Source organism: Stigmatopora argus, chromosome 9, assembly GCF_051989625.1.
Source record: "Stigmatopora argus isolate UIUO_Sarg chromosome 9, RoL_Sarg_1.0, whole genome shotgun sequence".
Classification (NCBI taxonomy): Eukaryota; Metazoa; Chordata; class Actinopteri; order Syngnathiformes; family Syngnathidae; genus Stigmatopora; species Stigmatopora argus.
This window is the reverse complement of record NC_135395.1, coordinates 5,564,519-5,581,246: the sequence shown is the minus strand read 5'-3', so window position 1 is coordinate 5,581,246 and position 16,728 is coordinate 5,564,519. Positions and strand designations below refer to the sequence as shown.

General features: G+C 40.1%; 1 protein-coding gene across 2 annotated transcripts; it reads right to left on the bottom strand.

The window, feature by feature from the left end:
* Positions 1–1,619: 1,619 nt before the first annotated feature.
* On the bottom strand, positions 1,620–15,595 carry ubl3b (ubiquitin-like 3b). Of its 2 annotated transcripts, none has more exons than XM_077609561.1 (6): positions 15,421–15,595; positions 14,913–15,105; positions 9,614–9,722; positions 4,851–4,940; positions 4,687–4,764; positions 1,620–3,230 (listed from the first exon to the last, which is right to left on the bottom strand). In XM_077609561.1, exons 2-6 carry the CDS (start codon positions 14,937–14,939, stop codon positions 3,178–3,180), a joined length of 357 nt encoding a protein of 118 aa, XP_077465687.1. In that variant the 5' UTR covers positions 14,940–15,105; positions 15,421–15,595; the 3' UTR covers positions 1,620–3,177. The 2 variants fall into 2 exon arrangements, with proteins under 2 accessions (XP_077465687.1, XP_077465688.1); XM_077609562.1 differs by having other exon boundaries at positions 4,851–4,937; positions 15,421–15,593.
* Between the last annotated feature and the right edge of the window lie 1,133 nt (positions 15,596–16,728).

Below are 16,728 nucleotides of genomic sequence, written 5' to 3'. Positions count from 1 at the left end.
ACATTTACCGTATTTTCTCGCATATAAGCCATTTTTGTAACGAAAAAAATTGATGACTGATTAAAGAGCACGACTTACATGCGGACAAGACTAACAGCGTTGCTATATTCTTTTTCACCAGTAGATGTCGGCAAATTAACATTTACTATTTGTTGGTTATTTTCTGTTTTGCAGTAAGAAAACAACCATTACTGGATGAATTATTAACTTCCTTATGATATTGACCCTGATAATGTGCTTTTGATTCATACAGTATCACAGGAATACCACATGCAATGATTTTTCTTAAGATTTTTCCTTAAAAGTAACACATTTTGTACTCCCTATTAAAACCATGAATATGGAGGTGAAAATTGTGAACAAGGGGGTGGCTTATATGCGAGCAATTGTAAAACTCAACAATTTTAAGGGTGCGGCATATATGTGGGGGCAGCTTATATGCGAGAAAATATGGTAATTGTCCACAGGGGGTCTGATAATGATCGCTGCCAGCTAGCCCCTCCCTGGTCAATTGGAATGGACTCCTGGCACTCAAGTTATTTTCACTTGACCAGGTTGTTCGATGAATAGGAAAGGTTTAACCATTTCTTGCTCAACTTTCATTACATGGGAGTTTTGCAGTGGCGGTCCGTCCATTTTGGGGTAGCGCCTTCTATTGGAATCAATCCAACCCTCAAAAACTATTTTATGGCTATAAAACCTCTACAGCAGCTACAGCTGTGACACATAAAAAAACATCAATAATAACCTCATACAATTGAAATATTATTTAAGAATATAGCCATATTTTACCCACCAAAAATCCTTTTCAACTGTACACAATATCAATCCTCCTTTCTTTCCTCCTTTTCTATCGCCATCGAAGCTAATGCTGAAAGTACAGCCTGTCCTGTCGTGTTTCTGACATAGTCCGTCTTGAAAATGGCTTTAAATCAACACAACAATATATTTGCTTGTGCAGCTTGCTCCAAATACAGTTTGGTAGCTCTTTGTAGTTAGCGCACTGAAACTGGCACACACCCTTTTCCCGGCTGTAACAGGCTTGCTACCTTCGGAGTTGACCGCCCTTTCTTAATGATGTCCATTTTTTTCTGGAAAAGTCCATCTGGAAAATAGCTTTGTGAGCAAATCTGCAACAAAATCCATTTGTTTTGCTCTGTCGGCCATTGTGGGTGGAGTTTGCGATCTCTGGCTGCCTCACTATGGCTTTGGCCCGCCTACTCTCTATGGCTAGCCAATCATAGTTGATGAAAGCAATGACGTATCCCAGCCAGCAAAATGGCAATGCCTCTGAAAAAGCATTGTGGTGTTGCCAACTCGAAATCTGATTGGTTAAAAGCAACAGTCTTGTTTAATGCAGCAGAGCCCGCAGAACTGATTGTGAAGGGTTTGAGGCAGATATCTGATCCTGGCAACAAATAATGGCTGAAATGTGATTGGTTAAATGCTTCAATATGAAAACACATCTGGAAGCAGTGCAACCAGGGGGAAAAGCAATGAAAGGAAGCTAACAGACCATTTGGAATAATAAGTATTGATGGACAAAATATAAATATATGATTCCGTTATTTCTTGCCCTGACGGCCCGCCACTGGAGTTTTGGAAGAACCCAAAAAAGGTTGCATGTGAGAGAAATTTATTTCAGAGAATTCATTATTATTATTATTCACACTTGTATACAAGATGCCATTAAATCCAGAGGTCATTGCAATACTTAGAACACCAAAAGTCAAACATTTTAAAGACAGCCTATTCAATGTATAAAACAGATGACGTGAGGAGACATTAAGCTTTTCTTTCGAGTAAAAAGTTGGGTAGTTTCAACTCATTTCAAGATTTCTTAACTATACAAGCGCTGACAAAGAACACATCGCATGTTAGTTTTTTTTGTTTTTATACATGATTTTATATTTACTAGAGTTTATAGCAATGTCACAAGACAAAAAAAAATCACAAAGCAAACGAGGATTTTTCACCCACACACGCACACAAATACCTATAAACAGGATTAAAAAGCATTATAATTAAAATTTTAACAAACTCAGACTGCCATTGACAATGACAGACGCCCTTGTGTGGATTGAAAGGAGTTTGTCACTAGTCAACATCCAATGCACATAAAGTGGAAAGCTTGGCAGTGAATGAACATAATACTTAAAAAATGGATTTAAAAATAGTGAAAAATGAGAAAATCCCTGAAAAAAAACTCAAAAAGCCAAAAAAACAACAACAAAAATATAGGGAGGAAAGTGTAATTATTTCCAATTAAAAATGTATACATACATAATGAAATCAGAATTTATTTAAGAACACCTTGCTTTATTTTAGCAACATAATTTAGTTTAATAGATTAAATTTTTAAGTTAGGATTTTGTACATTTGTTATATTTTTTCCATGTAATTTTATTTTCTCATGTATTTATGTAATCCCCCAATGTTCTTTGGATATAAATTTGTTAATTTGAAATTCAGGCATCAGGGGTTTAAATAATGTTAAAGTCTACACACCAAAAAACAAATTCACAGTGTAAATAAAGTGAATTTTATTCATTTTATCATAATGAATTTCATATTATAGGGATGTGAATTTTGTCATTAGAAGTGCACGTTCATTCACTGCCAACCCACACACTTTAAATGGATCGGACGTCCAAAACTGTCAATGGCCGAAGCGTTGATATTTCTAGATTCCACGATAAAAGGCAAACAAATAGACGGCATTCAAATCAACATGATAATTTTTTTAAAATCCCTTTTCCCCCTGTTTTTTCAGCTTTAACTGGACTGGCCACAAAGCCTGTTCCCTTTTTCCCTTCCTTCAAAGTTTCCCGTTGGTCCGAAAAACGAACGGCGTAACGACGACAGCGCCGTCGAGGCAGAAACGTGGGATGCGGAAGATGGCACGAATCGTCGAATAAAATGGAGGAGGAGGCGGCGACGGAGGGTGAACAACTACACGCTTGCCGTTAAACTGGTTAAGTGCACAAAGGGGGTTAACGGCGTCAGGTCGGCATCCGGGCATGTCGGCCATCCAGTTTGGTCGGGGGCAGAAATGATGTTGGCACAAAAAAAGCATCCCAGCAGACTGCCCCCACCCCAAAAACAACTAGATTTCCAGTGATTTTAGTGTGTGTAGCTATAGATATATTTCTATTCATATAAGGGAGGCTTGTTTCCTTACAAGAGGAGACAGCAATTGCTCTCTGTAGTTTTTTCTCTGTTTCTTTGACCTAAAAAGAACATCGAGACAACAGATAAGAGAAAATACTAATATAACATACCACAGGTGTGACCATACTTCTCAACTTGATATTGATACTAAAGAGAGAGGCAAAAAATGATTCTATACAAGTTTTAAAAAATATTGAAAATGAAGTGTGATTTTTTTAAAGATATTTTTTAGAAAACTAAGTGTTTTTCTATCCACATCATAAGTGGACCCCAGGCCCTCGTAGTCCAAAATTTAACATTGTAGTGTTGCGACAACCAAAAATGTGATGTCCACACGTGGACGCCAGGTCCTAGGAGGTTAATATTGTAATGAAGTTAAACTTGAAGCACCATCGTACAACAGAGAAGACATGTGGTGTGTCTTTCTCTATAGAATGCACTTCAAGGAAAATAAACATTTAATTATGAATGCTCCTGATGTATTTGAGGCAAATTTAGTCATTTGGATAATAAGCTATTATAGATACATACAGAACCTGTTGCCTTCAGTATAAGGCTTTTATAAGGCTTTTTTGGGTCCGATATGGATCTTTCAACATTTTGAGTTATGTCTTACGTTATACATCCACTAGATCACGAGTCAAAGTGGCGGCCCGGGGGCCAAATCTGGCCCGCCGCATCATTTTGTGTGGCCCGAAAAAGTAAATCATGAGTGCCGACTTTCTGTTTTAGGATCAGATTAAAATGAAGAGTATTGATGTATAATAAATTTCCCGATTTCCCCCTTTTAAATAAATAATTGTAATTATTTAATCAATTTTTTCTGTGTTTTTAGTTCAAAAATCATTTTGTAAAATCTAAAAATATATTTTAAAAAAGCTAAAATAAACATTGTTTTAGATCTATAAAAAACTGAATATTCAGGGCTTTTTATCCATTTATTAAAAAAATCTAAATATTATATCTAAAATGGTCCGGCCCACATGATATCGAGTTGATGTTAACGCGGCCCGCGAACCAACCAGAGTCTGACACCCCTGCACTAGATGAACGTGTAATAGTAATGATAGTCATAGTGGTAAGGAGCTGTGTTATACATCAACTAGATGGAGCTGTGCTTAAGGGGAATTTCATACAATGATTAACCGATATTGATCGATACACTATAGCGTACATCGCATTATATGCCGCACTATCGGCTTTTCAGGAAATTGACAAAACAAACTTTTTGGAGACATGAACAATGTTTGACCAAATATTAACCTGCCAGTCCATCTTAAATGAATTGCCCTACTGTTTTCCACAGCAGGCAAATGAGTACAACATGAAAATCGAACGGTCAGTGTCAGCCCTCGCAATCAATGGATTGGATATCTCGCGCTGTCAATGGCGGTCAAACCAGTTAAATATATTTTGATAAATTATTCCTCCTTCCAAAAGAAACTATAAGTATCATTTGGCTGGGCGACAAAAGACAAGTTAGACCCTCTTGAAATAGGCGGGTTAGGTTCTCACCATGAGAGTTGGGTTCCGGAAGCGTCTCCCGGGCAACCAGGTGCATGACGGTGGTCCGGCCAGGAGGCAGCTTCAAAGCTGCGAAAAAGACAATTTGAAATCAACACACTAAACAACAACAACGAAAAAGGCCTCAATGTTCTATTTGTTTGCCAAGGCGTCACCTCCGAGTGTGACGTTGCCATGAAGGAAGCGTCCCTGGAAGATGAGGCGCAGAATACCGGGGCTGCTCACTCGCTCCTCTTCCCATCCTGCTTTGCACAGGGAAGACAGTTTCCCAAATTACAGCCCATCCATTCAAGGGGACGATCATTCCCTGATTGTGACGGCCGTTCGGAACGTGACCAATTGCTAGTGCGCACACGCGAACGGATATCGCTTGTTCTCCAGCGATGACGGCTGATATATGTACGTGATGGCTTTAATGTTAGAAATACATTTCTCTAAACCGCTACAGCTTTTGAAGTATATCCCGATCCAAGATGCACATGTTTATATAGAGGAAACAGTAATACTTTATTTAATAACAAAATAAATCTTAGTTTGGCCCCGAATGATTCTGTGCATTGGAGAAATTTGTCATCTCCTCTTGAGCCCCAAGTCCTACATTATATTTAGATATTAATACATTAGTCTTTTAGATTAGATAACTTTATTCATCCCGTATTTGGGAAATTTCACTGTCACAGTAGCAAGAGGGTGAAAATACAGACAAAGGAAAATACATTTTAGGCATACAGTGGGGCAAATAAGTATTTAGTCAACCACCACTTGTGCAAGTTCTCCTACTTGAAAAGATTAGAGAGGCCTGTAACTGTCAACATGGGTAAACCTCAAGCATGAGAGACAGAAAATCACATTGTTTGATTTTTAAAGAATTTATATCCAAATTAGAATGGAAAATAAGTACAGTGGTACCTCGAGATACGAGCTTAATCTGTTCCGGAACTGAGCTCGTATGACGAGATTCTCGTAGCTCGAGCGGACGTTTTCCATTGAAATGAATGGAAAACAAATTAATTCGTTCCAGCCCTCTGAAAAAACACCAAAAACAGGATATTGGATTGGAAAAAAATGTTTTATTTCTTCTAATTCGCCATCTATTAACAAAGTAACACATAACTAGTGGTTTAATAGTAATAAAATGTGTTTAATCTAACTAAAATTGGGCAGATTTCGCCGACGGGAGACAGACAGTTGGGGGCGTTGTTTTTTTTTCCACGACAACGCACTCGTAAACGGAACAAACAAATTTAAATTAACTTGGATTAATATATACAGACACTCAAACATACGTTTAATGTAACTTTACACAAAACTGAATTCTAATTTTGTTGTAATCTTTTGTTACCTTCGTTTTTCGGGTTGGCGGTTTGCCACGCCTCCGCCCTCACGTTCGCTATCGATGGACTGTTTGCTGTTGTATTGCCTTCAAAATATTCCCAAAATGATACACACAAATGTCCTCACAATAGGATAACGCACGACCACTTGCCAACGAGAAATAGTCTTTAAGGAACGATCGCGGGACCTTTCCTAAGAAAGAATAACAGGAAATGACATAGCTGAGCTTCCCACGTAGTGATTGTGGGTAATGAAGTTTTATTCTGAGAAAGGTTGCCATTGCCTATGGGTGTTGTGTGCAGGAGTATACTTCATTACCCAGAAAGCCCTCTTTTTGCATGCGTATGACGAGGTACCACTGTATTTGGTCACCTACAAACAAGCAAGATTTCTGGCTGTCAAAGACGTCTAACTTCTTCTAACGAGGTCTCCACTCGTTACCTGTATTAGTAGCATCTGTTTTAACTCATCGGTGTAAAAGACACCTGACCCAATGTTCCCTCTAAGCTGCGCGCGTGCGCAATTGCGCACTACTCTCGTCTTCTCTGCGCACAGCAAATCATATGGAGCGCACAGAATAAAATCCCATTTATTTATTTATTTTATTTTATTTAGCTGTGAGGCCGACGCGCGAACCACTCATCCGCCGGGCCGCCCATTCATAGATTTTAATCATTACATTTTATTATTACTAAATCATTTGTGTGTAGTAGACATGCACCTGCTAAAGGCAGGTGTGATACTGGTGTGTGCCCATAGCGAGCAATGATGATGTTACTCACACTGGTACTCAGTGTGCTCAGGGAGGTTGTCTTTCTGCCCAGACAAACAACAAATTAGAGGGAACATTGACCTGACCACAACCTTAGTCTCTCACACACCAAACTCCACTATGGCCAAGACCAAAGAGCAATCGAAGGACACCAGAGACAAAATTGTAGACCTGCACCAGGCAGGGAAGACTGAATCTACCATAGGTAAAACGCTTGTTGTAAAGAAATCCACTGTGGGAGCAATTATTAGAACATGGAAGACATACAAGACCACTGATAATCTCCCTCGATCTGGGATTCCATGCAAGAGCTCACCCCGTGGCGTCAAAATGATAAGAACGGTGAGCAAAAATCCCAACCTGACAGCTTTTGACATGCTTATAGCTGTAATATTTAACAAATATACACTTTTTGCTAATTGTACTTGTGAACTTGTATTTCTGTATAGGCGCGAAAACATGTATCGTGGTAGTTAAAATGGGGGTGATCCTACTTTGCGGTTTTTCGTTTATCGCGGCCATGTCTGGTCTACGTTAAGCATGATATTCGAGGAATTACTGTATGTGGTAAATTCAGACGTATAAAAACAACATGCGCAACCATTTGAAGAATTATTTTTTCTGTTCAAATGTCATGTTTAAGCATAAAGCCATCAGAGGAATTGACGTAGCGCTGTCACGCTGAACAGCCGCTCACAATCGGGTAGCCATATTGCACACGTGTTAAATTTGGAATGATACCAACTTCATTTAAACATCACAAACTGCTATTTACATACGTTTCTTAAAGGGTTTACAAAACAAAATCAAAAGCCTTTATTGTCATGATACAACAGCTGGGTATAACGAAATTAGTAGTGCCACTCCACAAAGTGTGTGTTTCCCACAAATATCTATAGATTAACTAGCATTTTTAGTTGGTCTTTGTCAAGGTCTATGTAAGAAATGGTGTTATTGTATCGTGTGTGTGTCTCATCATTTCTATGCCTAATTGATTTTATCTTCAACCTGCGCAAGGGACTAAAGATGGAATTAACCTTTGGCTATAATCTTACATATTTACATATGTTCATTAATATGTACTGTCCCATTATAAATATTTCAAACTCAAACTCTGAGTACTTATCATTAACAATTTAAGAATATAAGAGCAATTTTCTTCATTACATCCTTTGTTGTATGATTTAGGATTTCTGCGAATAAATTGAACTAGGACACTAAAAATGTATTGATGTCTATCACTGTCAATGGCAGGCAATGAGTTGAAGTTGAATTGACACCAAGCAGCAAAGAAGCAATCATATTTTTGCAGAATAAATGCCACCCATAGATGTCAGTGTCACATTTAACTTCTAAGGCCTTTTTTCAACATTTTTTTTAATCTGCTAGAATTTGACAGTTTGACCTCTTAATAATCAATATTAACACATTTTTTCATAGTTGTTGGCACACTAGATAAATAAATAAAATTGAACAATAAAAAATAGAAACAGGTGAGAAACTGTCATTATTTTCTTTCTAAATGTAAAAAAATATTAGGATGCTTTTGATAAAAAAAATGATTGATCAACTGAGGTTTTATGCTTTTAACCATTTCACAAAAAAGAAATTTCAGGAAAAAGAAATTGAGGGAACGCATAAAAACAGAATTTGGATTTTTTTTCTAAAAGAATAATTCAATATCAACAACTTTAACTGAATTACAGTGGTACCTCGTCATACGACCGCTCGTCATACAAAATGCTCGTCTTACGGGGGAAATTTCGATCGAATAATTCGCCCGTGATGCGGTCAAAATTTCGTGATGCGACCAAGCCAGGTGGCCATGGCATTTTTTTGCATATCTTTCGTGTATAACAATATCTACGAGCACGGAACTAATTAATTCAGACGAGTTTCTCATACGACCAAGAAACGCACAACGCGCGGGCAAAAAGAGGGCTTTCTGGGTAATGAAGTATACTCGTGCACACAACACCCATAGGCAATGGCAACCTTTCTCAGAATAAAACTTCATTACCCACAATCAATACGTGGGTAAGATCAACTATTGTATTTCCTGTTATTCTTTCTCAGGAAAGATGCTCCCGCGATCGTTCTTTAAAGACTATTTCTCGTTGGTAAGTGGTCGTGCGTTATCCTATTGTGATGACATTTGTATGCAACATTATCGAAATATTTTGAAGGGTAGACAAAAACAAACAACTCTTGATGCGTTAGTTTTGAAGACTTCTGCGGAACGGCCAGGTGGTGTCAACCCGTAGAACTACGTAAGGTAAAAAAGATTACAACAAATTTAGAATTTAGTTTTGTTTGAAGTTATATTAAACGTTGAGTGTCTGTATATAGTTATCCAAGTTAATTTAAATTTGTTTGTTCGTTTACGAGTGCATTGCTGCCGTGGATAAAGCCCCCCCGCATTATTACTATCAAACCACTCGTTATTTATTACTTTGTCAATATATGGCGAATTATAAGAAATAACATTTTTTTCAATCCAATATCCTGTTTTTGGTGTTTTTTTCAGGGAGTTGGAACGAATTAATTTGTTTCCCATTCATTTCAATGGGAAACTTCCGCTCGAGTTACGAGAATCTTGTCATACGAGCTCAGTCCCGGAACGGATTAAGCTCGTATCTCGAGGTACCACTGTATATTGTTCACAAACAAAATATTTCTCCAGATAAAAAAAGATGATTATTTAAAAAAACTAGTTTATTGGGGTTTCTTTTATTATTGGATTAGATATCTAGCGCTGTCAATGGCAGCCAAATGTAGTTTGATGAACGGAAGGAATCATTTGTCACTCACCCGTGGGCCAGTTTTCAAAGACGTGCTTGGCGATGTCCGTGGCCGAGTCGTTGGGCGAGAAGGTGAAGTCCTGCGTTTTCCCGCTGACCAGAATGAGGCGGAGGTGCACCTGTGGCGGACAAACAAAAACACAGTCGAGTCCGTTCATTACCCGAGGAAGGTCCCGTGTAGCTATGGGGTGTATAAGAAGGGGGCGGGGCCGGAGGTGCCGCCGTCCTCGCGTCCATCCGGCCTGTTAGCTTAATGCGATAACCGCGGGTGTCCCAGACAGCTCCGACCATCTTATTAAACGTGCGTAGCAAAAGAGTTTGGAGGGGAGGGGTCGATTCAACAAAAGAACTGCAAACATAAAGGGAACCAAAATGCAGGAAAACAGACTTCAGGAATTCCAAAACAAGGAAAAGAATGGAGAGACATTTCAGTCTTCCCTCGATTATGGCGAATTCACTTCTTCACAATTTTTTTCTGCTATTAATTATTTTTTAATATATATATATTTTAAAGTTCATAAAAATGTTAAAATCCACGCTGAAACTCGTAAGCGGAAGCCACTCCCCTATCTTCCGCTTGCTACTAGGACTCTGCACTGTCGGGGGAAAAATAGGTAGTTATAATAGGGGTGACTCTACTTTGCGATTTTTCGATTATCACGGCCATGTCTGGTCTACATTAACCGCGATATTTGCGGGATTACTGTACATCATATTAGATCACCTCACGGGGTACCTTCCAGAATTGGATAGATTAGACTTCACTGAGCCACAATCCGTAGTCCTTCCTTTGTAAAACAAACCATAAAAGTGCAAAACAGTTTTAATCCCATTTCGCTATTGGCCAGAATTCCTGATTTGATAACGGGTGACGTCACGGGCGGACGGACAGACGGCCTTTTTGCGCACTGTGTCCCTCTTCCGTTTCATTATTGTGGCGGCCAGGGCTTTATTTTTTTCAAATAAATGAAATCGTTTCATCATAAAATGCTTAACCCAAAACGTTTTATCGGGAAATGCTTAACATATGTTGTATATGAAATTTCTACAACACCAACACTGCCAAAGTATAAATCTAGATTTTTTTCCTGCTCGACCAAGAGGCTGAACATTTGACTGAAGATAGCTTTGACCAATAGACAAATGACATGTGGCCAAGAAATAGGGTTGTTTTATGGGCTAAAACTGCAGTCAAAGCAACCGGTGTTAGATGTTAGCAAGTGGGCCAGATGTCGTACTTAATGTTAAAAATGTCACCCAGATTAAAAGAATTGGATGTCAATCGTAATTCATTTTGGTTCATCTCCATTAATTTTCGGGTACTTACGGGTCAAATTGCTCTTTATTTTGGGTCACATTCAGTACATTTTGGGTCCTTTCAGGTCACTTACTTTACATTTTGGCTCATTTACTGTTGATTTAAGTGCATTCCTGAGTGGCTGGTTAATTTTACATGCTTAGGTCACTTTCACTTGATTTTGGATCAATTTCTGATGCCTCTGGAATATTCCTAGGTCACTTTAAGTGAATTTCAGGTATTTTCTAAAGAACTTTGTCAAAAATTAACAGCAATAAATAAACGTACATAACATAACATTTAATGTAATTTAGATAGCATCAAAATTGTTCGAGCATTTCTTTTTAGAGTCGGGTATTAAGTAAAAAGTTTTAGTATCGTGGAAGCAGTACCAGTGATGTCGTGATTAAATACTCAGTATCGGTACCGGATACAGCTATTTTTGGAGCATCGAATGTGGTCCAAAGATTGGATCTTATCCAATAGTCATGTGTTTTCAGTACCATAGTGCTTTTCGGCTGCTATAAATCAAAGTACGAATCAAACATGTCGCCTGAGTGTGTCTACTTTCTCTTTAGAAACTAAATCATAGAAGCAGAGAATCGTATTATATTTGTAAACAGATCATTTTCTGAGGAGGTACTAGTAGGGATCACTTTAATAATGATTTGAAAGAGTTATGTAAATAGGATTTGGACCTACATGGGATCAACAAAGTAAATCTTGAAAAATTTTGGATCGAAGTGATAAAAATCTGTATCAGGACAGACCTAAACAGTACTGTCATTGGCCTTGAGTCAACGGGGCTTGACAAGTCCTCTGTTTCGACAAGAACCATTCCAGTTCTGACAGATTAGGACGTCAATGGCTTTCAACGGCAGCAATTTATTGAGCCGCATTTCTCCTGGCGCATTTTGTGAAGGACATGAGGTGAGAACAAAGCGACTTAACCAAGTGTGACGCGGGCAGGCAATCCCGCTCTCTGATCTGTTTACAAACACTCTTGGCCAGCCCCCTTTCTGAACCCAGTAACCCCCTAGCGGGGTCGCACCATATTAACGAGCTTCTCCCGCCACCCCTTTCATCCCCCGTCAAATGAAATGCGAGCTCTGATTTGCCCCGTCTCCCTTGGCAACAGAACCAGCGTCCTTAGTCGCTCCAATCCGAAAGCTCGCCGGCGTCAAATCCTTCAAATGACTTTTTGTTGTTTTTATCACGATAATGACGGGCTCTCAAAGGATTAGTCGCTCTAGATAGCCTTACATTTATCCTGGAGTAAAAAAAAAACACCACAAGAGAGCTGAGTAAATTACTCTTGTCATAATACTACATTTTTCAACTAATATTATATTTGCTGCCAATACTATATCCTTTACAATACTACATAAATAAAAAAACCCATATTAAATGCTATTTAGTTAGATTTTGTTTCCTTTTGCGTCAATGGTTGGGGATTGTTTTTATCAAAAATAAAATTGACCTAAAATAGACAGGAAGACACTCAAGAATACCCTAAAATAATCAGAATGTGACCCAGGAAGTGGCTCCGGAAAGGCCACAAAATGTCAACTGTTTCTCAATTTGTCATCTGTTTCTCAATTTGTCATCATTATTTTGACCAAAATAAAATTATAGTTTACTCGAAAACAAATTGCCCCAAAATGTCCCATAAGTGGCCCAACACCAAAAAGCACCAATATCAAGACTCAATGCCATTTTCAAAAATACATAAAAAAAATTATCGTTTTATTTACCGTTTCAATATTTCTCCATTCATTCATTTTCTGATCCATTTTATCCTCATTAGCGTCGCAGGGGGTGCTGGAGCCTATCCCAGCTGACTCCGGGCCAGAGGTGGGGGGCAGCCTGAATCGGTAGCCAGCCAATCGCAGGGCACAAGGAGACAAACAACCATTGAAGCTCACACTCATACCTAGGGGCAATTTAGAGTGTCCAATCAGCCTATCGTGCATGTTTTTGGAATGTGGGAGGAAACCGGAGTACCCAGAGGAAACCCACTCAGGCCCGGGGAGAACATGCAAACTCCACACAGGTGGACCGACCTGGATTCGAACCCAGGACCCAAGAGCTGTGAGGTCGACGCGCAAACCACCCTGGCTGCTATTTTTCCACTGGTGGTCATTAATTTTGACACGAAAACAAAATCTTCAAATTGCCCCAAAACAGAAAGTGACCCAAACTTTACAAAAAATGCTGCAAAGTATTCAGAAAATGATCAAAATCAACCGTTGGGGACAGGTACATGTCCCCAAACCAATGAGAAATGACCTGGAAAGGCCCCAAATCAACAGTAAATAATCCTAAATGCACATGGTGATCCTGGAAAAGTGAACAGTAAGTACCCTACAAAACTAACAAGGGAGTGACCAGGAATTGAATTATTCCATTCAAGTGAGAGCTGATAGACACCCAATTCATTTAAAAGACACCGAATGGCTGTGAATGCTCGTTTTGACTGAGAAAGAGCAGTCAAACCGTTCCTCCCAGTCAAAACGAATTGGACGTCTAGTGTCATCACAGGCCCTTATGGATGATCACTCACTGCTGTTAGAAATAGATAGGATTTAGAAGTGGTCGGGGTACAATCAATGAGCGCCTCAACCTTAAAAAGAAAAGTAGGGCAGCCCAGATTAGACAGATGGCGTTGATGGGAGCAACAGTCAGCATCTCAGCTGAATGATTATGAACATGGGTTAATCGGTTACCCGTTGAAACCGTAACCACCTACCAACACACAGACCGATCACTTTATTGGGTCATCCGCCTCCAAAAGTAATAGTAAGTTGCCACACACGTTGTTGTTGTTCTTATAGACCAAAACTTGAAGCGCTGCTCCATCATTCGTGAACCGATCATCTTGAAACTTGGTAGCAATTGTAGCGTGGGCCAACATCCATCGTTTCTTTGAGCCCCAATTTGGGAATTTTTGGTATCATAGCTGATTAATAAATGCGGATTTAAATTTATGAGTTAGCTAGCAGAGGGCAGCTTTCAGTAGGTTAAGATTTTGCCAGTCAAGTGCAAACTTCAGGCAGTATTGAAACTGATGATTGTCTAGGGGCAAGACCCAGCCCACTGTTTGATTTTGTGAGGTTTGTAAAAGTGGATCACATGAATCTACTAAGCAAACATTTAAAAGAAACCTTAAAAAGAATACACGAAAAAAGCAGGGTGCAATTTTGAGGTCAACAATGTTTCTCAACATTGCGAATACATGAAAAATCATTTGCTAATCGATTGGTCAATTAATCACGGTGGCCCTTGATGACACGTTCATTCATAGCACTCTTATTGATCTCTTACTGTTAACTTCCCACGACAGCTATCAGAACGATTGTCCTCTGACATTGTTTATTTCCTATTTATGATGCTGGGTAGAATATATTTTTTCTAAAAAGCTGGTTTGTTTCTTTTGACAATTTGCCTTTTCCACTACAGTGGTACCTAAACTAAACGACGATGGAGAGACTGTTACACCTTTGGAGTTCTATTCAATGCTTTGTTGTTTTTAATGCATTATTTGAACTTGCGTAGATGTGTGTGGTCACGTGCATGTGTTTCTGTGCTTTGTCTGTTGCCTAACATTAGCTTCCTCCTCATACTTATGCACCAGCACGAATGTTTGTTATTCATTTTAGTACATTAACAAATCATTTTCTCTCAATTTTGTGTTTTTCCACTTCTTTCATACAAAATTGGGACACTGATATTTTTAAAGGGTTTAGTTGGTAGTTTATTTTGGGAGCGTGGAAGAAATGAGATAATTTACATATAAAATACTACTGCTCTAGTTAGGAAAAATCCAAGTTACGAAACAGGCTCTGGGAACCAATTAAGTTCGTAAGTAGAGGTACCACTGCACATATTCTGCAATCCTTCCAAACCCGAAAAGAACCTTGAGAATTCGGTGATGGCCCGATTTCAGATCACGTGCTCGGGTCGGGGACCTCCCTGGACGAAAACTAGGCAGACGAGCTGGATTTTAACTCACCATGTCGAGGTCCCGGTGGCTGCTCATGGCTCAGCAAGAAGTCGAGCGGAGAGGTGCGGCAGGACGGGCGTACTCAATTCAGGCTGCGGCAGACGGGGCCAGAGCCCTGGCGGCCCAGACTACAGGACGACGTGAGCTTTTACAAGCGCCACAGCTGCTCGACATCAATTAAGTGGATGGCACCGACCTATTCCTACAAATGACACCAAAACGTCAGTGTGTTCCCAACACCTCCATTTTAGCAGCAGGCTAATAACATAAGGGAAACCGCGGACGGAATCGATCTGGCGAATCTTACTAATTGACTTAAATAAACGGGGTGACAAGAGAAAAGCTTTATGGCGTTAGAAGCAAAAGGCAAGGCGCCGAAGAGCAGCACTTCCTGACCAAATGGTAAAACAGGGGGAAAGGGGGTGTTCTTGCGCTAGGGGTTAGCATTTAGCTTCCTCCGCTAGCCGACGGGAAAGCTCGAAATGGACGCCGTCCGCGCGATTCATGTCGAGCTCACCTGCATTTGACAACGAAGCTTAAAGTGCGCGTTCAGCAGCGCGCAAGAACTTCGACTGGTGTGTTTTTGGCCAACGCCAATGTCGAAGGCTGGCTACCGCGGAGAAGCTCCGCTAATGGACGGGAAGACGCCGGATGTCAGCTGATTGTAAACACACAAAACAGCCGCGGGGCATGCTGGGAAAGGAAGTTCTAACTCCACGGCTCTTTTTTAAACAACATTCAGGAGGAACGTTTTCATCAACTCTTTATGCACGATAATAAATCATTGGCTGCCATTGAGTCCAATCCATTTTATGGCAGCTAAACCACGATTAGTTCTCTAATGGATTACTAAAACATTATATCATCTATTTTGATAGTCAATAATAATAATAATAATAATCGGACATAGGCCATGTCGTCATTACCACAACACAAAAAGCCTACTTGTCATCACACGCAGAAACTGCGTGTGACGAAATTGATGGTGCTTCTCCATAAGCTACGTTTAATCGGCAAAAGACCTAAATAAGTGTAAGTTACGGACTTGTAATTTGTCATCCCGCTGTTGTGGATACAGGTCGCTTACCTCTCGATTACATACAGGTCGCTTACCTCTCGATTACCGCACACTGTCTGCCACTTACCTTCCTTCAAGTCAGCTAGTAGGAGGCAGATCACCAACCAAACATCTATTCATATGCCGCAGAAGGGAATGTGTGTATGTTAGCGCGAGTTTAGATGTCTGATGGATGTGGGGAAAAAACTGTCCTTAAGCCTATTTGTCCGAGCTTTGTGGGACCTATAGCGTCTGCCAGAGGGCAGCAGCTGGAACAGATTGTGACCAGGGTGGTAAGGGTCCCCTATGATGTTCTTGGCTCTGCTGAGGTAACGCGGGCTGGCAATGTCTTCAAGTGAGGGCAGAGAGCAGCCGACAATCCTCTGGGCAGTGTTAATCACTTTCTGCATGGCCTTTTTGTCTGCCGCCGTGCTTCCAGCGTACCACACTGTGATGCCGTACGCCAGGATGCTCTCTACAGTGGTTCTATAGAAGGTTCTCAGAAGATTGGAGCCCAAGTTGTTCTTCCTAAGTACCCTGAGGAAAAATGGAGTCGTGTCTGAGCCTTCTTCACCACTGCCGTGGTGTTTGTAGACCATGAGAGCTTGTCCGTGACGTGGACCCCCAGGAATTTAAAGGACTGGACCCTGTCTACACATACTCCATTTATGAGGAGTGGGGCCAGATCTGTGCCGTGTTTGCGAAAGTCCAAGATTATTTCTTTAGTTTTCGTGGTGTTCAGTGTGAGATTGTTCACCGAGCACCACG

Coding starts and splice junctions, on each gene's coding strand:
- ubl3b (XM_077609561.1), bottom strand. CDS start 14,939: ATGAGCAGCCACCGGGACCTCGACATG. Junction 4,765..4,850: donor TGGCAACGTCACACTCGGAG/GTGACGCCTTGG, acceptor TCTTTTTCGCAG/CTTTGAAGCTGCCTCCTGGC. Junction 3,231..4,686: donor TCCGGAACCCAACTCTCATG/GTGAGAACCTAA, acceptor TGTTCTTTTTAG/GTCAAAGAAACAGAGAAAAA.